Genomic DNA, 24,592 nt, shown 5'->3' on the forward strand with positions numbered 1-24,592 from the left:
TATACACTTCTCAAGTACTTGAAGGATTGTCAAAAAGGAAGAGCAGGAGCTCTTCTTGAACATCCCAGAGTGCCGGACCCAGAAAAATGGGCCCAAGTTGCAGGAAGCCAGATTCTGGCTAGATAGCAGGAAAAAATTCCTGACTGTAATACAGCAATGGAACCCATGACCCAGGGAGGGGGCGGGCTCTCCCACACTGGAGGCATTCCGGATGCAGCTGGACAGCCCTCTGGGAGGGATGGTTGAACTGGGAGTCCTGCCCTGAGAGTATGATTCTCTGATATAGAAATATAATGAATAAAAGAAAGTGAAACCTGGAGAAATTATCAGCCTTTGGGATGAGATAAATTTAAGCTAGGAATATTGAGAAACTGAGAGAAAATGAAAGTGAAAGTTTAATCTCTCTCTTGTACATGTTATTAATCACCTCTTCTTCTGGGCAGCAGCAAAAGTTGTATCAATGCACTGATATATCAAAGTGGATTAAAGAGTGGATTGCCCTGGCCTCTTGTTCTGGAGTTTTATTCTTCAAGCTCATAGTGAGGAAAGGGGTTTTTCTTTCCACTGCAAGCACTGAGTCACATAAAGATAATATGTTTATTGCACTGGTTATTTGCAGCCGCTGTCTCTGGAACTTGTTACCAGAGGTAAATCAAACCTGAAATGGGCAAGTTTTGTTCACATGACAGCAGTCCAAACATTGTAAATGATTTTGTAATTACAAAGGATGGGCGACCTCTCATTTTCACTTACTCTTGCATTGCATTTTTCAGAATATCACGGCCACTCCTCCATTCCTGAATATGGAAGTGCTTTGCAGGTTGTCTTGACGAACAACTGAGTTTAGCTGAATGAACCTGGTGTTGCGATTGTTTGCATGATGGGTAAATTATGAAGAGCTTTGCAGATTTTGCTGAATTCTTACCAACATCAGACTAAAATGAAATTCTTAGTTATCCCCTTCATGACATGTTTCATTGCCCTTTAACCATGTTTATTATGTGTCTGAAGTTCTTACAGTTTGGTTCTAACAAGGTTTTTCTGGTAATGTTCTCTTTGATCACTAGGTTTAGAAAGGACTGGACTAGTCATGGCTCCTTGGGATTTTTTTGGAAAGGTTTTTTTATGGCAAACCAAACAGCATTTGGAGTGGTTAAAAGCACCCAGGTCATCAGAATGCATTTGTCTGTGTCTAATTTTGACCTTTCAGGAACTTCACAGCACCTCAGGAGACCCCCAAAGGGTCAGCAGTAATAGCAAAGTTTGGCCACATGCCATTTAACTATATATAGCACATGCGCATGTGCACTCACATTTTCCTTCCAGTTTTGCCACCGACAGGAGGTGAAATTTCTAGGGGTGAAAATGGCCTTGGAGTCCCTGAAGTTGGCCAAATGTAGTCAGGATGTTTCATGTTCTTTCCAAAGATAAATATGCCCATATTATACATGCACTTTAAAAGCTATCAGTAGCAGCACCAGGGCATGGCCCTTTTCGCCCTGCTGTGGGGGCTGTGATGGGCAGGCAGGGCTTGGCCTTGGGGTGCCGCACTTCAAGACTGAAGGATCTGGGACTAGGAAAAACCCTGTAGCCGCCAGAAGATTGCCACCCTCAGTGTATACAATTCTCAATTTTAGCTCCCGAGTTTTGTCCTTGGAGCAATGTTTGTTCTGCAGATACGCTTGTTAGTTTTTAACAATGTGCAGACATGTGACATACATCAGGCCACCGGTCCATTTGTTGGAAACCCTTTGCCTTAATTCTTCCAAGTAAGAAAATGCATATTTTGTTTCTTCTTATGCTTCCCCTTCTCTACATGCATGTTTTGTGCATGGCCCTTCAGAAGCATTTCCCAAAATACACTGGATCCACAATAGAGTCATCCCCCACCCCCACCCCCGCTCTCTTCGTCTAGTCCTTTGTCACCCTGGTGTCTTTTGCCCAGGAGCCAGGCCTGGAATCCACAGGCTCAAACATTCAGGAAGCGGATTTTGACTCACCAGGAGCAAAAGCACCCCAACGGGGGAACGGCTGCCTTGGAATCTGACAGACTCTCCAACACTTCAGGTTTTCTAGCAAAGGCTAAGCGGTTGACAACCAAAGGTGCTTCCGAAGTGCAGCTCCGCATCAGGAGGGGCTGAGCAAGGTGGCCCGAGAGGTTTCTCGTGCTCTGTGGCCTTCCAGCCTGGGCAGTTCCATGGGACACGGCCTGAATGGAGGGGGCTGGGCCTGGGCCTGCAGGTGACAGCCTGGTCCTTCTACCCATCCTAGCAAAAGTGGCATCCGGGAGACCCACATTCCAGAGCAAATTCCCACATGACAGGGCTGCTTTTAGGCCGTGCTTCCTCCCTGCATAGGTACAGAAAGGGTTTTTGAGTGCTATTAATAACTAGTGATGCTGAGCTGTGGGTTCCACAACTAGAGAGAAGATGAGCAGATTTAGGAGAGACATTCAGATGAGGAACATTTCAGATACAAATCCGTGGACCTATTTCTGGGAACATCCTCCATTTCCCACTTCGGATTAGTTTTGTGCTGCCGCTGCACAGATGAGTGTTTTCCGTCTGGATATTCGGGAATTATTCTGTACTTATTCACCCACTGGTTACATGTTTTGAAACATGTGTATTATTTGATTTTTAAAAATAGTTATAGTGTGTTTTTTATTCTGTCTCCATTGTAATCTGCTTAGGGATTCCTTGGGCTAACAATGTGGAATGTAAGTTTAATAATAAATAAGAAGAGAAGCCTGAGGGGAGACATGGTTCATGTTCCTCTATAAGTACCTCAAATTCTGTTACAAAGAGGAAGGTCATGATCTCTTCTCGCTGATTCCAGAGTACAGGACATGGAATCATGGATTCAAGCTGCAGCAACCCCAATTCAGGCTGGACGTCAGGAGAAGCTTCCTCACCGTCAGAGCAATATGGCAGTGGGACCAGCTGCCCGGAGAGGTGGGGGCTCTCCCACACTGGAGGCATTCAGAAGGAAGCTGGGCAGCCACCTGAGTGGGAGGGTGTGAACTGGTGTCCTGCAACAGCAGGGGGGTGGACTTGATGGTTTCATGCTTTGCCCCTTCCAACTCTTCTATGATTCTATGAAATAAATTAATGTGCCTTAGAAAACCTGGATCTGAGCACAATGAAATTCTTCCCCAATGTATGCGCTGCTCTAAGAACCCATCTCCAGGCAGGTTGGCTTTGGGACCCAAATCTAGCTGGCTGATTGCATCCTATGCTTCTAAAATAACCTGGGCCCTGTGGAGGAAACAGAACCTCTCCTGTGATGCTGCAGCTGTTGATACGAAGGGCGGGACATGAGCTGATGGATGGGGTCATCTTGAGGGGCTCCCCCTCACAGAAGCTGGGCACTTTGGCATGTGGGTCATGGGATCCGTGGCAGTGTCTCAGGAACAGGATCCTTTTCTTGCATTTATTTCCTTTATTTCAATACTGCCCATTTGCCGAAGATCTCTTGGGCAAGTTCACAAGGCAGCAGCTGGTCTGAATGGAGTACATTTTGGCTCTGCAGTGAAAGGAGGCACATGAGAACATAAGAAAACAAGGGAAGATGAGCTGGATGAAGCCCAGGGCATAGCAACTGGGCAACTGCCCACAGGTAGGACTCCCCAGCCCCTGGCACATGAAGCACTGCCTCAGATGCTGGAGGCAGCACAGAGTCATGAGGACTAGAAGCATGGATTGCCTTCTCACATGCTAGTGAAAGGCTCAGAGAGGGGTCATCTGGCCCAAGTACCATCTGTGACTCGCTTGCTCTAAAGGTATAGCTTTCCGCATATTTTCTTCTTTCTTCTAAATCTGTTCCAAGCACTGGAGGCTTTTGGTAGTGTATCCACTCTGGGTGTCAGCCCGAGCTTTCAAGGAGCTATCAATGATGTACTCAACAGGTCCAGCATCATGGGTTGCTCTGTGGATTTCAGACTGGGGCGTGGTGTGCACAGACCATCGCGCGGCCACGGATGCTGTCAGCCCTGCTGGTTCCAGCCCTGCCTCAGAATGGGGTACATGGCTGCCCTGCTGAGCAAGGCAGGTGGGCTCATTCCTCCGTGCGGACCGCAGCCCGACGCACTTCTGCCTCATGTGAACCACTTGCGCAGCTCCGGCACGGCCTGGTACTGGGTTGGCCTTTTCTGCAGCGCCTGGCATGCTCTGCAGTACTGGAAGCCCCAGGAGGTGTGCCCCACGGGCTTCAGCCGGGAGCGCCACTGGAAGTAGCTCTCGTACCGCGTGGTGTTCCTGCCCAGGTCCTGCAGGAAGCTGGCCAGCTCTTTCGCGGTTGGGAAGTCATCGACGTGAATGAACGACTCCGGAGGCAGAAAGCTCTCATAGTTCTTCCGGGGAGGCCCCAGGACGACCGGCACAGCCCAAGAGAGCAGGGCATTCCTCCAGACCTTCTCAGTGATGTAGTCCTCATGAATGGAGTTCTCAAAGGCCAGGTAGAACTTGTACTGGGATAAAGTGGACAGGTGCTTGTTCCTGGGAAGGGGCAGGTGGCCACGCCCGTACACATCCACTTGGAGGTACTTCTTCAGTTCTGCATAGTATTTCACCCGTGCAAAGTTCGGGTTCCAGTGGCTCACAACCCAGGCCACGAGCTTGGACTTTGGTGGAACAGCGACCGCCTGGGATTCAGCGAGAACTTCCAGCCACCCATAAGGGATGAAGATATCTGAGTCCCTCCGATAGGACATGGTGAGGTTGAAGAGGTTGTCCAGGAAATCTGGGATGGGGAAGGTGGTAGGAGACTCCATATTGAACCAAATCCAGCGCTGCAAGGGAGGTCTGGGTTCTCGAGGGAGCCTGGTGCGGCTGGGCCTCACATCGTAATGGTGCATGATCACCGCGTCGGCCTTGCGGTACCAGCTGCGGTTGGCCGTGAACTGGCAGGCGGGGATGTCCAGCAGTGTGGCACAGCTCTCGATGGGGAAAGGGATGCCGAAGGGCCAAGTCCAGAGCAGGATGGTGAGGGCCGCATGTTCCTCGGCTATTGCGGGACTGCTTTGGAGCTGCTTCTGTAGTTCCCCCGTGTGGGGGATCATGGGATCTGGCTCCATGGAGACCCGGAGGTAGCTGAAGATGATTGCACTGAGCATTCCTTGCAGGATAATTAGAGTCACGAGTTTCCAGCAGGCTGGGCATATTGTGCAATTTCTGTGATCCATGGTCCAGCCTAGGAAAGAAAGGGACAGTTTACACTAGGTGCTGGATTCGTTTTCTTTGCTCCACAGGGGCAGGAGACTGGGGGCCCAAGGTCTGAAGTCTGTTAGCCTGGGGTCAAGTGTATCTGGCTGAATAGCATTAGCATTATTTGGGATTAAGCAGGGCCTTGGGACACCCAAGTTGCCATCCCCACTAGTCACTTTTCTGTCAGACGTTAGCCTTCCTCTCAGCTGTGAGGATGAAATGAGCAGCATTTGACCCCCTCACGTGCCTTTGTCTTCCTGGAGGAAGAAGAGCCGGCTCTAAATGCAAGGCAGAATAAATGCATGGCTCACAGTCTAATGCACTGTTTGCTTTCTGAGGCTGAAATGTGATTGTGGACCAAAAACACACATGTCTGACGGGGTGGGGGGGGTAGGGGAGTGTTTAAAAACCTGTACTTTTGGGGGAAAAAAATCACAAAAAGATGCACCAAGTTTAATGAGCAAATACTCCCACAAAGTTTGTGGTCTGATATGGACACAAGTCAGAACGAGGTGCAAGTGAGAGAGTTCTCCCAAGGTCAGGTAGTGCTTGGACCCCCGGCTCTTCCCATCTCTCTTCTCCCACCACACACACCTTGATGCTGGTGCAGATCCTGGGCGCTGCAGCATAGAACAAAGAGACTGAGATGGGTGCCTGAGCCCCAGGCACAAAGGGCAGAATCATTGGGTGCAAGAGACATGCCTGGCTGGTGGCACTCCCCGAGTCAGAAGGACGGATCCTGGCCCGTTTGGTACTTCGTGTAGAGAACGAGTTGGGTGTCTCCCTTCCTCCCTCTCAACTGAAGCCACAAGTCCATCAACTGCAACCCCCCCTCTGCCCCCCCCGCCCCCCCACTTTTGGAAAGAAAGTGAGCAGCTTATTTCTGAAACGCCTGCTGGAGCCAGAACTTATCCTGGTGTCTTCTGGTCTTTGTCTCCTTCTCTGAAATGCAAGCTCAGGACCCACCTTTTCTGCTCTTCCGTGGAATATGGAGCAGGAAGCCCCTTTCAGTCCAAGGTTTGCATTTCACCAGTGGGCACAGCTGTAGGTTGAGCGGCACCCGCCCAGGATATCTTGGGTTAAAGCCCGTGATGCCAGGGAGAAGGGCATGCCATGGTATTTCGGTCTCTCAGAAGTGGGGAAAAGCCAGGAGATGACAATCGGGGCTGACGGGATGAGGCACTGGAAGAAGGTGAGATTAGTGGAAGGGGCCATGGTTTCCTGGGGAACATGTGGGAGTTGGATCTGGGACCCCATGTAGCCCAGATTTTGCCCGTGGCCTGATGCCCCCATGGCTTAATTAATTAGATTTATATCTTGTCTTTTTTCCCACTGAAGGAACTCAAGGCAGCTTCGATAATGCTCCTCCTCCTCTCAATCTTATCCTCACAACAACAACCCTGTGGGGTAGGATGGGCTGAGAGCTTGTGACTGGCCTAAAGTCACCCATGGCTGAATGGGGACTAGAACCCAGGTCTCCAGTGTCCCAGTCTGTGCTCTTAACCACCACATCACACCACACCTCTAGGTGTCTCCCCCAAGACACAAAAGCACCAGTGCAGCTGAGCATCTGATTCTTGCCTGTGCTGGGGAAGTGAGCTAATACAGAAGAAGCAAACAAGGTTTTGGGGTTTCCTGCACGAGCCCTTGGCAGGGCGATTGATTCTGATTTGTCTCAAGCAAGGCAGCGTTTCTCCCTCTTGGTGCTTTGCTCATCTTTGCAGGATGAATGCAGCAGGAATCTTTGTGACATGTCCCCCCACCCCACCATTATCCCCATTATGCTGGACTGAAATGTTTCAAGCAACCAACCTCTTAGAAACATAGAAAACAGAGTGAGCCAGAAGGGGTCTCCCGGGCCATCTAGTCTGACCCCCGGCTCCAGCCGGCTCTGCTCACGACATGCCCACCATGTGGATGTCCAGCCTATCCTTGAACACCCTCACCAATGGGGCCTCCACCACCTCCCATGGAAGCCCATTCCCCACCCTCAGGGTCCCAACTGTCAGGAAGTGCTTCCTGGCATCTAAATGGGACCTGGGTTCCCTGAGCTTTGCTCCACTGGAGCGCGTCCTGCCTTCTTCCATATCATTAATGAAAAGATTAAACAGCATCGGCCCCAGGACAGAGCCCTGGGGGACCGCGCTTGTCACTGGCTGCCATCCCGAAGATTTCCCGCTAATGCTTACCTTCTGCTTTCGGTCAGTCAACCATGCCCTAATCCACCGGACAGTGCTTTGGTGTATCCCAAAACTCCTCAGTTTCTCCACCAGGATATCATGGGGCACTTTGTCAAAGGCCTTGCTGAAATCCAGGTAAACCACATCCACTGCATCCCCTCCATCCAGCCATCTCGAAACCTTGTCATAGAATTCCACAAGGTTTGTCTGGCAGGACCTGTTTTTGCGGAAGCCGTGTTGTGTGGCCGCCAGCCTCCCTTCCCTATCCAGCATCACCAGATCTCTCTCTATTATGAGCCTTTCCATTGTTTTTCCTACAATGGACGTAAGGCTAACCAGTCTGTAACTCCCCACGTCCCTTCTACTACCCTTTTTGAAAATTGGGACCACTGATGCCACCCTCCAGTCCTCTGGAACTTCACCCGTTCTCCATGAGGCCTCAAAAATGGAGGCCAGCGGGCGTGAGAGAACCCCTGCCAACTCTCTAAGTACTCTCAGGTGTAACCCGTCAGGGCCTGGCACCTTTGTAATGTCCAATGCCCTGAGGAGTCCCTCGACTTCAAGGGGGGTGACTCTAATCTGTGCCCCTAAGTCCCCAGCTTCCTCCTAATCTCCTATGCGGATCTCCCCTGTCCTGCTTTGGGGAGAAGACAGAGGCAAAATAGTCATTTAGCATCTGTGCCTGTCCCCTCATATCAGTCACTGGATCTCCTTCCTCCTTATTTAGTGGTCCCACCACTTGGCTCCCCTTCTTCTTGCTGTTTACATGCTGAAAGAAGCCCTTTTTGTTGCTCTTGATATTCTTGGCAAGTCTCAGCTCGTAATCAGCCTTAGCCTTGCAAAGAATCCTTCTGCAATGGGCCTCCTCCTCCCGGTATACCCTTTTGTCTATTTCCCCCAGTACCCATTTCCTACGGAGGTTCCTCTTTGGTCTAATCCCTCTAACCACCTCCTTTCGCATCCATGGCGGTGCTCTCCTCTGCCTCCCCACCTTACTGACTAGAGGTATCGTCAAGGCTTGAGCCTCCAAAACCTCCCTTTGAGTGCCAGCCACCCCTCCGCAACTCGCTTGCCTTCCAGTAACCCATCCCAGGAGACTTTCCCCAGTCTGACCTTCAGTTGGCCAAAGTTGGCCCTCTTGAAGTCCCAGCTTCTAGTGCTCGACCTGCTGCACGTCCGCAGTCCCCTGATCTCAAAGCAAAGGATGGAGTGATCACTCGCATCCAGAGCTCCCCTAATCTGTACTTCAACTATCAGCTCTTCCCTATTGGTCAAGACCCAGTCAAGCATGTTTCCCCCCCCCCTCGTCGCCTCTTGGACCCTCTGTGTGAAAAACGCTCCCTCAATAGCTTCTAGGAAGCGATGTGACCTGGCTGTCACCGCCAAGTGAGTCTCCCAAGTAATATGTGGGACATTGAAATCTCCCATAATTACTGTGTCTCTCCCCCAAGATATCCTTAGAATCTGGCCTGTCAGGACATCATCCAGGGTCTCAAGGTGACCTGGAGGGTGATAACATACCTCCACTGTCAGGTCTCTTTCCCTGTCAAAACCCCTAAGTTTCGCCCAGACTGCCTCTGCCGAATCCCCACCTGTGCTGCATTCTATCCCACTGCATCTGATCCCTTCCCTGACATATAAAGCCACCCCCCACCCCTCTTTCCCTTCCTGTCCTTTCTGAAAAGGTGATACCCTTCTATGTTCACATTCCAGACTTGCCTTTCATCCCACCAAGTTTCCGTGATCCCCACCAGGTCATTTTTGTATTTTTGTATTTAATGGTAATTTATTATGTTCTATTGTATTTCAATGTATTTTATTGTGTTGTAAGCCGCCCCGAGGTTTCGGCAAGGGGCGGCATAGAAATGTAATAATAATAATAATAATAATAATAATAATAATAATAATAATAATAATACCCTCCTATTCCCAGGAGAGCTTCAAGCTCTTCCTGCTTGTTACCCATGCTCCTAGCATTGGTGTACCTGCACCTCAACTCCTTCCCACCGCTTCCTTTCCTTGGAGTTCCCAGCCTCCTCCTTCCTCCCATCCTCCCTGATACCTGGCCCCTCTCTGTAGGAGTCCTGTCAGTCCCTGCAGTATCTCTAAAACTCTGCTCCCAGAGCCCTGATCCTCCCCCCACACTTGTCCAGTGCAGACACGTTCCTGGGGGGCCTGAACCCCCCCCCCCCGGCTCAGTTTAAAGTCTTCCAGATGAAGCTCACTAGAGCATCTCCAAAGGACCTTTTCCCCATCCTCGTGAGGTGCAACCTGTCCCTTGCCAGAAGTCCATTGGCAAGAAACCGGGTGCCGTGGTTGAGGAACCCGAAGCGTTCCTTCTGGCACTGCACCCTAAGCCAGTCGTTCCCCTCGGAGGCCCTCCTGTCCCTTCCTGGCCCAAATCCCCGGACAGGTAAGATTGACGAGGAGGCCACTTGGGCCTTCAGTTCCCTGAGTGTCTTCCCCAAGGCCTCAAAGTCCCTGGTGGTTCCAACCAGACCCTGCCTGGCCACGTCGTTTGTGCACACATGGATCACCTGGAGCGGCTGGCGACCCCCGGAGTGAACAAGGTGCTCCGCTCTGTCTTTCACATGCCGGATCCGTGCGCCCGGCAGGCAGCAGACCTCCCTTGTCTCCAGGTTGGGGCGGCACACCGCCGGCTCAGTGCCCCTCAGCAGGGAGTCCCCAACAACAGTCACCCGCCGCCGTACCTTCCGAGTGCTGGTGGGTGGCCGTGCCCTGGCCCTCGCCTCTCCTGCAGCGGCCCCCTTGCCGCCTGACATCCCAGGCTGGGGGTCCTGCTGCTCCCCCGAGGCCTCATCAGCCCCAGCCTCCCCAAGTGGAGAGAGCCTGTTTCCCAGCTCCAGATCGGTGCCAGGGAAGGAGGAGGCCGTGCTGGCCTCCTCCTCCTGTGGGTGACATGCCTCCATGTCTCCGCAGCTGCTCCTCCGGTGGCCTCTCCCTTGACCCTCTGTCCAGAGGGGGGCTGCTCCCGGGGGCCTGGACAGCTCTCTCGGCCCTCAGGCACCTCACCTCCTCCTCCAGCAGGACCACCAGCTTGCACCGAGGGCAAGTGTATCCCTGCCTCTCCCGGAGGAGAAGGGCGAACATGTCGCAGCTCTCGCAGCGGCAGCAACACCCGTGACCCCCGCCAAGGCCATCTCCTGGCCTGCCAACGGGATCCCTTCCGAGACCTTGCCTTGGTCCCCTCCCTTGTTTGTCCTGCAGTTCCTCTCACTCGCCCAGTTCTCCCAGACAAAAACCCACTCGCACACACACACAAGGATAAAGTTAAATTTATAACATAAGCTTAAATTTAAATTGGAGGAAAACCAAGCAAAGTGCGGCACAGCACAACACAGAAAAAAGGAAGGAAGGAAGGAAGGAAGGAAGGAAAGAAGGAAGGAAGGAGGGAAAACCCCCCTTTGTGTCCCAGGAAAGGGAGTCCCTGGACAGCCCGGGCCACAGCTAAGGGACGCAGACAAGTCCAATGGCCGAACTCAGCCTTATCAGTTCCTCCGGCCGGTGGCCCCGCCCCTCCGCTCCCTCCTGGCCCCTCTAGCCCCTCTGGCCCCACCCTCTCCTCTCCACTGCTCCTGCCCCGCTCCCCCGCCCAGCCTCTGCCTTGCCTTCGCCCGTCCCCTGGCCACTCAGCACTCACTCCTGCCTGTCCGCTCCCTCCTGGCCCCTCTGGCCCCTCTGGCCCCGCCCCCTCCTCTCCGCTGCTCCTGCCCATCTCCCCTGTCCAGCGCCTCCCTTGCCTTCGCCAGGCCCCTGGCCACTCAGCACTCGCTCCCAGCCTCTGCTGCTCTGCTGCTCCGCTGCACTGCTCTTGCGAGTGAGAAGGATAGTGGTCTTGGACAGTCATGTCCACAGACTGTTGGTTGCATTCCAGAAGGTGATTTGGAATCAGAAAGTGGAGCACATCCCAGTGAAACTGGGGAGGATGGGCTTGGTCAAGATTTCAAGATGCCAGAGGAGGAGGAGGTGGGGATCGCAAGGCCAGGCGCCTCGCCAAGCCAGGCAACTCCTGGGAACGGCCAAGATGTGCAGCCAGTGGGAGGGTCTCTGAGGATGAGGCGTTCTCAGATGCGGGCCCCCTTCTCCTTCTTGACTCCACGGTGAGGCATCAGCAGAGGTGGGAGGCCCAGCTGGATGAGCAACACATGGAGAGGAGGAGTGTTTGCCCCCAGAGAGCCCCTCTCCGGGGTTGGGCCCAGGCTTGCTCATAAGGAGAGTTCCTGGAGGTAAACACTAGAACAGTAGAGTTGAAGAGGCCAGGAAGGCCATCAGATACAACCCCTGCTGTTGCAGGACGCCCAAATTGCACCCTCCCACTCAGGTGGCTGCCCAGCTTCCTTCTGAATGCCTCCAGTGTGGGAGAGCCCCCACCTCTCCGGGCAGCTGGTTCCACTGTCGTATTGCTCTGACAGTCAGGAAGCTTTTCCTGACGTCCAGCCTGAAACTTGGTTGTTGCAGCTTGAATTGATTAGTCCATGTCCTACCCTCTGGGATCAGCAAGAAGAGATCTTCAGGACAGCCTTTGAGGGCCTTATAAAGAGATACCATGTCCCCCCTCAGCCTTCTCTTCTCAAGGCTGAACACGCCCAGTTCTCGCTGTCTCTCCTCACAGGGATGTGTTTCCAAACCCTGGATCATTTTTGTTGCCCTCCGCTAAACCCTTTCTAATTTTTCTGCCTCTTTCTTCAGTCTCGGTGCCCAGAACTGGACACAGGATTCCAGGTGAGGTGTGCCTAGTGAGGAGTATAGGGGAACTACTGCTTCTTGTGATTTGGAAGTGGTGCTTCTGCTGATGCATCCCAAAATAGCGTTTGCCCTTTTGGCGGCTGCATCGCATTGTTGGCTCATGTTCAGCCCATTGTCCACAATCCTCCGAGATCTTTTTCTTCTCAGTTCTGTTGAGCCACGTATTCCCCATCCTGTATCGATGCCTTTGGTTTCTTTTTCCTCGGTGGAGGACTTGGCACTTGTCCCTATTCAATCTCCTTCTGCTGCTTTCAGCCCAGCGTTCAAGTTGATCAAGATCGCCCTGGATCTTCATTCCGTCTTCCAGGGTGTTTGCTACTTTGTATCATTTGCAAAGGGATGCAGGTGGCGCAGTGGTTTAAACCGCTGTGCTGCTGGTCTGGTTGATCAAAAGGTCGCAAGGTCGAATCTGTACAACGGGGTGAGTCCCCGTTGCTCCGTCCCAGCTCCTGCCAACCTTGCAGTTCAAAAGCATGCAAATGCAAGTAGATGAAAAGGTGCCACTTCGGTGGGCAGATCACAGCGTTCCGTGCACCTCGGTGTTCAGTCATGCGGCCACACGACCACGGAGACCGTCTGCGGACAAGCGCTGGCTCCCTCGGCCAGAAAACGGAGGTGAGCACCGCCCCCGAGAGTCAGGCATGACTGGACTTCATGTCAAGGGGAAACCTTTACTTTTACCTTTTTATCATCTGCAAATCTAATTATCTTTCCTTGTACTTCCTCATCCAAATCATTAATGAAAATGTCGAAGAGCACGGGGCCCAGGACTGAACCCCGTGGCACCCCACTGGTTACCTCCATCCCATTTGAGCAGGTACCATTGATGAGCACTTTGTGTCTGATTTAGCAGCCAATTTTGGATCCACCTAACAGTGTTTCCATCTAGTCCAGTTTTGCTAATTTTCTTATCAGAATGTCATGTGGCACTATGTCGAAAACTTTGCTAAAGTCTAGATAGATTATGTCCACCATGGAACTGGGTCTCTTCAGCCTGGAGAAGAGGCGACTCAGAGGGGATCTGTTGGTGACATGCAGGTATGTGAAGGGATGTCACACGGAGGTGGGCAGAGGCCTGTTCTCCCCTGCAGAGGATGGCAGGACGGGCTCAAATGGAGCAAAGCTCAGGAAACCAAGGCTCAATTTGGATGCCAGGAAGCGCTGACAGTCAGGACCCCGAGGGTGTGGAATGGGCTTCCCTGGGAGGTGGTGGAGGCCCCATCGGTGCAGGTGCTCAAGGATAGGCTGGACGTGCACATGGCGGGCATGTCGTGAGCGGAGCCGGCTGGTGCTGGAGGTCAGACTAGATGGCCCGGGAGACCCCTTCTGACTCGCTCTGTTTCTATGTTTCTGTGTTTCCCTTTGTCCATTTGGCAGGCTATCCAGTCAAAAAATAAGATTAAATTAGTCTGACAGGATTTATTTTTGATAAATCCATGCTGGCTTCTATTAATCATTGCATTTTCTTCAAGGCTCAGAGATCGATTCTGGTGATTTGCTCTTGGGATCAAGAAAGTCACAAGGAGAATGGTTGGTGGCAGGTGATTGCTCAAAGAGGAAACCTTGGCTGGCAAGGTTTTGCATCTACAGGCACCTTCCTGCTTCCCTTGGGTGCGGACCTCCTATTCCATGCTGTTCTGGGGAGAATGGCCCCCGATCTCTGGGGAGTCCTTTCTCACCCCCATTTTGTGCCACCATGTGCACCGTGTCTTGCATCGTGTCTCTGCTTTGCCGGAAGGTGAGAGCGGCTAAGGATCAGTTGTCTGCACCTTGGTTTGTACCAAACCTCCTGTTTGGACTGCCACAAGGCACTCTCCCTGGGGCTGCCCTTGGAGAGAGTACAGAAGTTTCAGCAAATGCAAGATGAAGCATTTGTGGCACAGGATGCCCGTCCTGAAAGACTTGTGTGGGTTGTCAGTTGATTTTTGGGATCAATTTAAGTAGGGATTCTGCTTTGGGTATGTGAATCCATACAATTCCCTGGGCTTGGTTCCTCAGACTCCAGCCTGCTTTCTCACAGCTTGAAGTCCAACTTCCTGGGGTGCACAGAGAACTTTCGAACAGCACTCACTAGGAGCTGGGATTCACACATGGCGTCCCTCTTCCAAGCATGGGATGCCCAGCCCCTGTTTGTACTGCACATGGTGTGGAAGAAGTTCCCTGGTGCTCCTCTGGCTTCTGTGAGCATTTATGGATTTCCTCCCAGCTTGGTTTGCTTTCTAAGGCAGGGAAGAGGGTGAGAGGGATTCCATGGGGCTTGGATGCAACATGAATTTAAGGCTTTGCTCTTAACTCTCAATAGGGTTGGTGCCCCAAGTCCTTCATTTGCAGCCCTGAATCTCTGGGCAACCAGATGTCCTACCACACTGATGTCCAGGGGCATTTGCAGAAATGAAGGTTCCCCCACTCCACCCCCATGATCTCTGTTGCATCAGATCCCTGGGATGAACATGCCCTTGCCCTGCGGACCACTCCCACTTCCTGCTGCTCCCATTGAAACTTCCTGGTGATCTTGTTTCCTGAAAGTGTGTGACATTGCTTATACCTTTTTATCATAAGGCTGCCCTTGAGTGGGGTGATCTTTTATCAAACTTCAAGAATATCTAAGTTAGCCTATGCAAATTTGTGCCTTTTCTGGTTACTGTGGGCCTTATCTGCTCAGTACTTAGGACAGCCTTGGCTTATGGACCTGCTATTAAGGTCAGGTCCTTTCCAGGCACTGTTCGCTGCAGAAGAACGCTCTGAAGAATGCTCCCGGGGCATACGTGGTCCTCCCAAGCTGTAGCATGTGCTCCACCTAAAAGCATGACTGCCCCTTCCTCTCCCAGCCTTTAGAGAGTTTGAAGATGCAACTTTCCAAGGTATTCTTTTCATATGCTGCCTTCCCCCTCCGCTAGGATCCCAAGGTCACCTTTGCCCTTTACAATGTGCCACTTAATGCTCTTTCTTAGAATCATGTTAACACTCTTATTATTATTGCAAGGTTTTTCTGTATCTAGCACTTCTAGATGATAAGGAGGTGATAATTACTCCCTGAACCCATGAGGATAAGCCAGGCATCTCTGGTGAAAGGGTCAGGGGTTGTCTGAGTCCCTGCGGCACCAGTCCAGGCACAACCGGAATCAAGCCATGCTGGCTGCAGGGCTGTTCGAGGAATTCAACGGGGTGGGGGGGGGGCGGGATTGGCTGGAGTTTTGTGATTTTGCTCCCCGCTGCCCATTTTGGTTCACCAGCCCTGCTCTGGCTGTGACTCACAATCAAGTGAATCCAGCTTGCAGGCTCAGGTATCCTCAGGAAACAAGGACAGGAGTTCATGAAAATTGGCATTTAATAGAACAGGTAGATCAAGCACAGTTTGCATAAGATCGGTCCATTTATTTATGCATTTCTCTTGTTTAATAATTATATTTTTCATCCTGCCTTTTCTCCTTTCAAGAAACTCAAGGTGGTTTACATCACTCTCCTCCTTCCCTCAGTCTTATCCCCACAGCAACAGTCCTGTGATGTAGGCTGGATGAGAGTCTGTAATGGGCCCAAAGTCGCCCAGGCGATCCCCGCATGGCTGTGCTTGGATCGCCTGAGTCCCCGTCCCACACTTTTAACCATGACACCATATGCACAGATTGCATGAGGACCCATGCTTTGGAGGTGCAAAAGTACACAAAATGGTAAGCTATACGCAAATTGTATACCACTGCACAAGTCGAGTTAATTTGACTAAGAAATCTGTCTGTAAAAATAGGATGAAAGGAATCAAATGAAATAGTATAGCCTAAAAATTTCTCCACATTTTCATAGTTCAACCTCAAACAGATAAATAAATAGTGCCAAAAGATATTTCTGCCAGTTGTGTTTGCTAGTCCCAACAATTAATTGAATAATTAATATGTGCTTTAAATGGTGTTATATAGAACCTTATCATCACCTTGTATAGATTTTCTTTAAGTGCCGTGTTTAAGGGAAATTTCCTCTGATTCCACAAAGTTTCCTCTGATTTCCATTGGGATATTCTTTCCAATACTGTCTGCCTTTTGACAACATAGTCCCCAATTGGTTCCATTTCTGTTTCATATTTTAGAAGAAATTTCCAAATCTTGGCTAAGAGATTTTTTATGTCTCTCACTTGTTCAAACTCTGTCTTATGGCTGAGCTATTGGACTGATTTAAAATATTCAGTGGTAATTTCATAAAAACTGATCAGAGCAGAAGAAAAGACCTTTAATTTCCCTTTTTAGACCATTTCTGAGAGCCAGTGTGGTGTAGTGGTTAAGAGCATGGGACTGGAACTCAGACGATCTGGGTTCTAGTCCCTGCTCCGCCATGGAGCCAACTGGGTGACTTTGGGCCAGTCACGGACTCTCAGCCCAACCTACCTCACAGGGTTGTTGTTGTGGGGATAAGATGGAGGAGGAGAATGATGTAAGCTGCCTTGAGCCCTTTGAAGGAAACAGGCAGGATATAAATCGCAATATAAATAAATAAATACATGCTAAGCAGGAGCACTGGGCTTGAGGCAAGGTGTGTGCGGAGAAGTTCTTCATGCAGACTTTTCTCAGCTTCATCTCTCCGTCCCCCACCAAATTTGCAGTGGGGTGATTAAATACCATGTTGCTATTTATTTATATAAATCCCTTTCAGGGTCTTCAAGACAGATGGAGAATGTCTGGCTTGCAGGCCCAGCACAGTCCTGGGGTTTGTCACTGGGTCTGCAAGCTTCTTTTGCTGCTATCTCTGATCAGTGAGAGGGAGGAAAGGCTATTTAAAGGCAATTAACCTTGAAAAACAAAGAAAGGAAAAGAAAAGAAAAGAAAATGCAGTGCGCTCTGCAAGAGGGAGAGCTCCGGTGATTCTCTCTGTATGCGCAGCTAGGAAAATCTGAGTTGGTAGCAGTGGCTCCTGGCACTGGTCACCTCGCTTTCTCTGCCCCATGGCCTCTTCCTGTTAGCTACAGAGATGCTTCTCAGGCTGGAATTTGGCCCCCAGCTTGGAAGGGGGGCCTGGCCCCTGCTGCACCAGGGGTCCCCATCCGCAAAGAATGGCAGAAAAGGAGACCAAGGCTGGGGAGGCGAGGAGAGACGACAGTGGCCTTCCAGCAGAGTTCGCAGAGCAGTCCTCCATCCACCCCAGCTCCCTCGACCCCCGACCCCTGCCCCAGCATTGTGTCAGAATCTGACTTGGTTGGAAGACAATGAGATGGCCGGACTCACCGCCAGCATCAGCGTCGGTGGAAGGGCGCTTTCGGGAGAGCCGGCAGCGGAGGAAGGGGAAGGAGGCGTGATGTGAAGGGCAAGCAGGGGGAGGTTCCTCTGGTGTGTCCTGGAACAGAGCCTCTCACCTCCTTCAAATGTTTGTTCTGCTGTGTCCAACTCCGTTGCCCAAATGCCCCATCGGGTTGTGCACAAGTTGGGTCAAAGTCTAATGACTGTGAGCTGATAAGCATTGCTTTTGGCATCTTGAAGTCTAGAATCAACTTTCTAAACATATCACCTGCACGTGTTTGCAGCAGAAGACACCTCCCCCACCCCGCCCCACCTTTTGGGCAATTGTTTTCTAACAGCGGAAGAACAGGAAAAGGCCATGCTGGATCCCACCAAGTGCCCGTGGGTAGCCCCTTCCTCTGGGAATTAGAAACATAGAAACATCGAAAACAGATCAAGTTAGAAGGGGTCTCCCGGGCCATCTAGTCTGACCTCCGGCACCAGCCAGCTCCGCTCACGACATGCCCACCATGTGCACGTCCAGCCTATCCTTGAGCACCCGCACCGATGGCGCCTCAGTGACCTCCCGTGGAAGCCCATTCCACACCCTCGGGATCCCAACTGTCAGGAAGTGCTTCCTGGCATCCAAATGGAACCTTGGCTCCCTGAGCTTTGCTCCGTTGGAGCGTGTTCTGCCTTCCTCTGCAGGGGAGAACAGGTCTCTGCCTACCTCCATGTGACACCCCCTCACGTGCCTGTATGTCGCCAACAGATCCCCTCTGAGACTCCTCTTCTCCAGGCTGAAGAGACCCAGTTCCCTCTGTCGCCTCATATGGCATCCCCTGCAAACCGGCCACCAACCTTGTGGCCCTACGCTGCACTGACTCCAACCTGGCTATATCCTTCCTGTAATGAGGGGCCCAGAACTGAGCACGATACTCCAGTTGTGGGCACACCAGAGTCGTGTAGAGTGGTAGCAATACCCCTCTCGATCTAGAAGCCACACTTCTGGCTATGCAACCAAGGGTGGCGTTCGCCCTCTTGACCACCGCCTCACACGGCTGACTCACGTTTAGCCTGCAGCCGACCCGCACCCCGAGGTCCCTTTCACAAGCGCTGCTCTCCAGCCACTTGTCCCTTAACCTGTACTTATGACACCCATTCCTATGCCCCAAGTGCAAGACGTTGCACTTATCCGCATTGAACGCCATCCTGTTGTCTCCTGCCCACTTCCATAGTCTGTCCAGATCCTTTTGGATCTGGAGTACCTGCTCCTCACTTGTGGCCACTGCCCCGGTTTTAATACCGTCTGCGAATTTGATCAGCATTTCATAGAATCATAGAATTATAGAATAGTAGAGTTAGAAGGGGCCATGGAGGCCATCGAGTCGAACACTCTGCTGTTGCAGGACACCAGTTTACACTCTCCCACTCAGGTGGCTGCCCAGCTTCTTTCTGAATGTCTCCACAGTGGGAGCGCCCACCACTTCTCCAGGCAGCTGGTTCCACTGCCATATTGCTCTGACAGTGAGGAAGCTTTTCCTGACATCCAGCCTGAATCGGGGTCGCTGCAACTTGAATTGATTCTTCCGTGTCCTGCACTCTGGCATCAGCAAGAAGCGATCTTGACCCTCCTCTTTGTGACAGCCTTTGAGGTCCTTATAGCGGGATCTCATGTCCCCCCCCAGTCTTCTCTTCTCAAGGCTAAACACGCCCAGTTCTCTCTGTCTCTCCTCACAGGGCAGACTTTCCAAACCCTGGATCATTTTTGTTGCCCTCCTTTGGACCTGTTCTAGTTTTTCTGCATCTTTTTAAAATCTTGGTGCCCAGAACTGGACACAGTATTCCAGGAGAGGTCTGACTAGTGTGGAATATAGTGGAACTACTACTTCGCATGATTTGGAAGTAATACTTCTGCATTGGACCTATTTTGGGATTAATGCATCCCTATTTTGGGATTAATGCATCCCAAAATAGGTCCAATTCCCTTTTCAAGCAATTCCCTGTTCAGATAGGTGGTCACTGCTCCTTCCTATAGCAGGAGAAGCATTTGCTTTTATAGGTCCTGAATCTCCCACCACGAGTGCTTCTGCCTTTCCAGTTTCTCCTCACTATGCATTATTTTAAAAGCCCCTATCATGTCCCTGCTTTACCACTTTTTCCTGAGCTGGAACGTCCCAGTTTTTGCAGCTGCTTCTCACAGGGGAGCTGCTCAGCCTGTGATCTTCCTTGTTGCCGTTCTCTGCACTTTTTCCTGATCGATAGTGTCTTTCTTCAGGTGTGGCGACCAGAAGTTCACCCTGTTCCAAGTGAGGGTGAACCTAAGATTTCTATAAGGGAAGTAAGACCGTGGCAACTCTGGTTCCAGCTCCGTTCCTAATTATGCCTAGCCTGGAGTTCGCCTTTTCCACAGCAGCTGCGCCTCTCCCACAAAGCTGTCATGCATGAGCTCCTTCAGTGCCCTGAGTCTGCACTGGGCTCAGGCTGAAGCTAGGCGTCTCTGCAGGTCTGTGAACGGCCTCTTCCAGGACTAGACTTGTGCAGCAGCCCAAGAAAGTATAGAAATACACGCTGCTCCCTCCAGACCCTTTCTAAGCCTGGCTTTAGTTTAAATGCTTGGTTTCTGCCAGTTTTGCCCTGGATTTAGCTTCCAACTGTACATTGAACTTCTAGATTTTGACTAATCTGGCAGATCCCAAGAAGCCAAAATGTGGCTTTATCTATTATCTTATCTTATCTATTTATTTTCATCTTTATATACTTTGGCCCCACCCATCACAGAATGCAGCCCCCAAAGCTTCTATGAAACCGAATTTGGCCCATGGGCTGCAAGGGGTTCTGCACTTGTGATCTGCATCGATCGATCGATCCATCAAGGCGGGAATCACTTCAACACCTTTTCCAACCTGTTTGATGATGCCGAGATAACACAAGGAAGGGTGATTGGAAGCCCTGGAGTGGAGAGGTGGAGAAAGAACCGGAAGGGTCCCTTGCTGGTGGGTGTGGCATGAGTCCGGGGGGGGGGTGGCTGCCCCCTTCAAGTCTGTGCCTTGGGACAGGTTTTTGCCCCACGGCCTGCAGTGCTTCCGCACCAGGCCCAAATGGCCTGCGAGGAGGATGTTGCAGTCCGGCCCCTGGCCCCCTGCAACTGCCCGGGGGAACTGGCTTGGGCTCAAGCCGCGATGCGTGACAATCTTGCTGGGTGAGGGCACAGCCAATACAGCGGCAAGGTCACAGAGAAGGAATCGCGGTGGCCCCGGTCCTGCGGTCTACGGGAGGACACGCGCCTACTCGTGACATGGGTGGAGGTGCACCTGACATCGTAATGCTGCTCCCCCAGGAGAAGGCAGGCTGACACGATCGATCCATTTCCCACGGTGGGAGGAGAAGACCCCTCAGTCACTGCACTGGATTCCACCATACTTCAAACGCAACACATTGGTACAAAGGGCACCAGATGCGCAGGGCAAACTGGCAGGCACTGGCAAGCCCTCAGCCTTGCCTGGCTCATGTTGGGGCACATCGAAAAGAACTGTGCTGAACTGGAAGCGATCCAATGCCCCCCCCCCGATGAAAATCAAATAGAAGAAAAATCAAACTGGACATCAAAGAAGCTGAAGCAGCTGGATTTGGGCCACATATGTGGGTGGGTTGGTGACAGAAAAGTGTGTTTCCCACCCAGGAATGTGAAAACTTCATCCTGTTTGAGCTCTGTCACTTGCAACGTTTTCCAACTTCATGAGCACATTTATAGCATTTGCTCTGCCCATATCACATGCATCTGGGCTTAGTGTGTGCAAGGTCAAAGCAAAAGATGATGCGCCCTGCCACAAACCTGCAGGAAACGGGCATGTGGAATCGCAGAAAGGTAAGGGCGGTGACCACACCTGGTGACCACACCTGACAGTGAAACAACTTTGAAGTGCCAACCTTACTGGCCATTGACCATGGCTGCCACCTTGGACATCTTCAAAAGCAAAGGCACTTCCTGAATTTCAAATGTGTTTTGACTCTACAGCCCCCTTGGAGGCACATTTAAGGGTGACGCAGAATAAATTCAGATAAATTGGACTGGACAAAGGTGTGGAGGAGGAGGCTAGTCATGGCTCTAGTCCTCATGGACCATGCTATCTCCAGCTACAGAGGCTGGGGAACATGGACAGGAGCGCTGTGCTCATGTCCCGCCTTGCCATGCGCAGCAGGCTGGCCACTGTGTGAGCAGGACGCTGGGCTTGGTGTTTCCCTGGCCTTGGGGCTCGTATGATGTGAAAGGGAGAGCGCTGCTGCAACTCCAGTTTCCGAACCTGTTCCCCGCACTGTCCTGATTTGTTCTGCAGTGGGCTCCATCCTTAAAGTGCCTCCAGAGAGGGCTGTAAATCCAAACATGCCTGCTATCCAGGATGTGTCTCTAACAGTAGACCTTGCCATTCACTTGACTGTGGAGGCCTAAAGGGTTCGATCGCGCCACTGGTCTTTCCAGGCCTTGTGTCCCCTGAAATCTGACCTTTTGAGACCTGCGAAAGTTCTCCCCCACCGCAGAACCCCACAGCACAGGATGCATCAGTGGAACACCAGCCTGAAGTTATCCACTCCCCAACAAGCCCGACAGTTCAGGGGCTTCTGCTTCCACAGGCCAGGAGGAACCGGCTGCAGCTTCCGATGCTCCGAGACCCAGCTTACCCTGGCAGAGGGAGCGTTTCTCTCTTGCATGCCACCCCCACCTTTCATTTGCTCCTTGCAAAGAAACCCCTTCACCTGCTTAAAGCTCCCTCCTCCAGGCCACACAGTTGTAAAATGTGCAGTTTTGTTGGGAAAGTGGCAAGAGGATGCAGGAGGCTGCTCTCGGCTTGGAATTCTCCAGCCTTGCACTGGTGTGTAGGATTCGCTAATTCGATTTCTCCTCTGGCGGAGGAGAAAGTCTTTTGACAGTGAGGATCACAGGACTCTTCTTTGCATGTCAGAAGCTGGATCCAAAAGATACATTAGATTTTGGCAGGCTGCAAAGGGATGTTTTGGAAAAGGCAATGGAGGCAGTGTTGTCTCTCTGCCTGCAGCCCCCGGGGCAAATCCGTTCCACGCACTCATCCTTCCCTGTGTGCCAAGACATTTTCAGCGCAGCTGGCCTGTCTTTACCTCAGTGCTCACTATCGGGCACCAGTGCTCTGTGGCTTGCCAGAACCAGCAGTTCAGGACTGGGGCTCCAGGAAGACAATCCCCACTCAGTTCTCTGTGGGGTAGCTCATGGGAAAAGCAATGCTCTTCCCCGGAATCCTGGCTAAGACCACGGTCTGTTCAAAAGCTTTGCAAACTGCAAAAGGAGTCTCAGGCAGGGGTGGCAAACCTGGGCTCTTGCCAAGGGGCCCCTGCCACAGAGAGGTCCCTGCTGCCAGCCACTGAAATTGCAACAGCCCTGTTCTTCCTTGTCGTGTCTGCCTCTTTAACTACAAGTGGGCAGAGTGTGAGAAGAGCCTATGCCTGCCCAGAGCAGTGTGGTTTGGGTCCAGAGCAAAGCCAGGGGTTGTAGGCACATCAACGATCCGGGCTGCAGTCACACAGCACACACATTCGCCCTGAATGTGCAAAGCTGATGTATCCCTATATATGCAAATGTAGAAATATTAACTAGGGATGGATTTCGATTTTGGAGGAAGCGGAGCCATGACAACACCATCCCAAAACAATGCACCCTTCTGCTCTATGCACCAAGATCATCTTGGATCATCGAAAGTGGTGGCACAGAGCCCTGGGGAATAGATCTGAGGCCCTGGAAAGTACGTGCAAGGCTGCAGCCCCATGGGCCCTGGTGAAGGACCCGTCCTGCCTGCAGCAGGAAAGCTGCCACACAAAAGACGTTGCATGGGAAAGGGGGGAACCAAAACTCAACCGCCGCTTCCTTTGCAGAGCGATCCAACTGCTGCTTTGAGATCCAGGGGCTTACTCCCCAGTAGTGGGACTGCAGCCTCAATGTTCTCCTTTTCGCGCACGTGAGAAAGTGCAAGAGGGGATGTGCACTAAATCGAAAATCACCTGAAGCAACAAAGGGCTTTGGGAAGTCCATGAAGGCAGAAGAGGGGATTGAAGGGGGAGAGGAAAATGCGGAGAGAGGAATTTGAAGCAGGCACGGTGGATCCCACACTCCAGGCTGGTGTTCATGCTACTGAGACACTCGAGGTACTGCTTGCAAGTCGACGGCTTGCAGTTTCAATTGTGCCAACAGTCCATTTGCAAGGACAATTAGGAACCACGCTGCTTGTTTCTGCTATGCCCACTTGCTTTGGTTTTCTGTCTCCCTCTATGGGAGGCCCTTTCTAACCAAGTGGCTTGATGTTTTCAGACCTTCTACTCCTCCGAGGGCCCTGCGCATGTTTCACGGTTTATGCTGAGTGTATGGACCACCTTGCCCATGGAGGCAAAGGCAGATGTGGCGAAAGACAGAGCGCCATGCTACTGAGCGTGGCAACATGCCCCATGCAGCAAAACCCCCCCGGTATTCCTCCATCCCCCCCCCCCCGTGCTTTGTGTTCTGCAAGAGGCTATGTCAGCTGCAGGCTCCCGAAACCTGTTTTTCCTGATCCTATGGCAATTAGGAACTTTGGTGCTCCCTGCCTCACACCTGCCCAATGGCCGTATTCATATGTTTAAGGCCTTTTTGCTTCCCTGTTGACTGCAATTCCATTTATTGCCAAAGCTGGGCGGGCCGCCAGACAGAAGGGGATCATGAAATGCGGGTGTTATACAACCTGAAAGTAAACCAAATGGAAGCCATTTCACCTACTGCACTGCTTGGAGGCCATTTGGGCCGCTGCCTTCGCAGGTGCTGCTTCCGCTGGAGAGGGAGTGAGTCAGGCCGCAGCGAGAATGCTTGCCCCCCGGCATATTCATTTTCTGTGAGCTTGCTGAAAGGGCGGAAAGCCATCCAAGGGCTTGTCTGCATTTCTGTGCCCCCCAGTAGGTGGAACACTCTAGGAGGCGCACGCCAACGGGAATTAAATAATTAAATACAGCACAATAAAAAGTTTGATTCATTTTATTAACTGCATTTCTGTCCTGCCATTTCTTTGCAAGGAACCTGGAGTGGCTTCCATCAGCTTCCTCCTCCTCCTCTGCTTTATCCTCCCAACAACCCTGTGAGGTAGGTGAGGCAGAGACTGAGTGACTGGTCCCATCTTAGCCATTGCGCTTCATGGCCAAAGGGGGACTTTGTTCAGCCGCTCCTCACCTTTATATCCACTGCATTAAATGC

The 24,592-nt window shown here is 51.7% G+C and overlaps 1 protein-coding gene across 1 annotated transcript in view; it reads right to left on the reverse strand.

Annotated features, from left to right (window-relative positions):
• Positions 1-4,096: 4,096 nt before the first annotated feature.
• LOC123017603 (3-galactosyl-N-acetylglucosaminide 4-alpha-L-fucosyltransferase FUT3-like) overlaps positions 4,097-24,592 on the reverse strand; it is a 40,126-nt gene continuing 19,630 nt past the window's right edge. Inside the window, exons 3-4 of the mRNA XM_044419062.1 lie at positions 11,042-11,065; positions 4,097-5,151 (exon numbers count right to left, since the gene is read on the reverse strand). Of these exons, the coding sequence (XP_044274997.1) occupies positions 4,097-5,151; positions 11,042-11,065 (1,079 nt within the window). The remainder of the gene's footprint in view (positions 5,152-11,041; positions 11,066-24,592) is intronic.

The sequence above is a fragment of the Varanus komodoensis genome, unplaced genomic scaffold (assembly GCF_004798865.1).
Source record: "Varanus komodoensis strain SLA01 unplaced genomic scaffold, ASM479886v1 scaffold99, whole genome shotgun sequence".
NCBI lineage: Eukaryota > Metazoa > Chordata > Lepidosauria > Squamata > Varanidae > Varanus > Varanus komodoensis.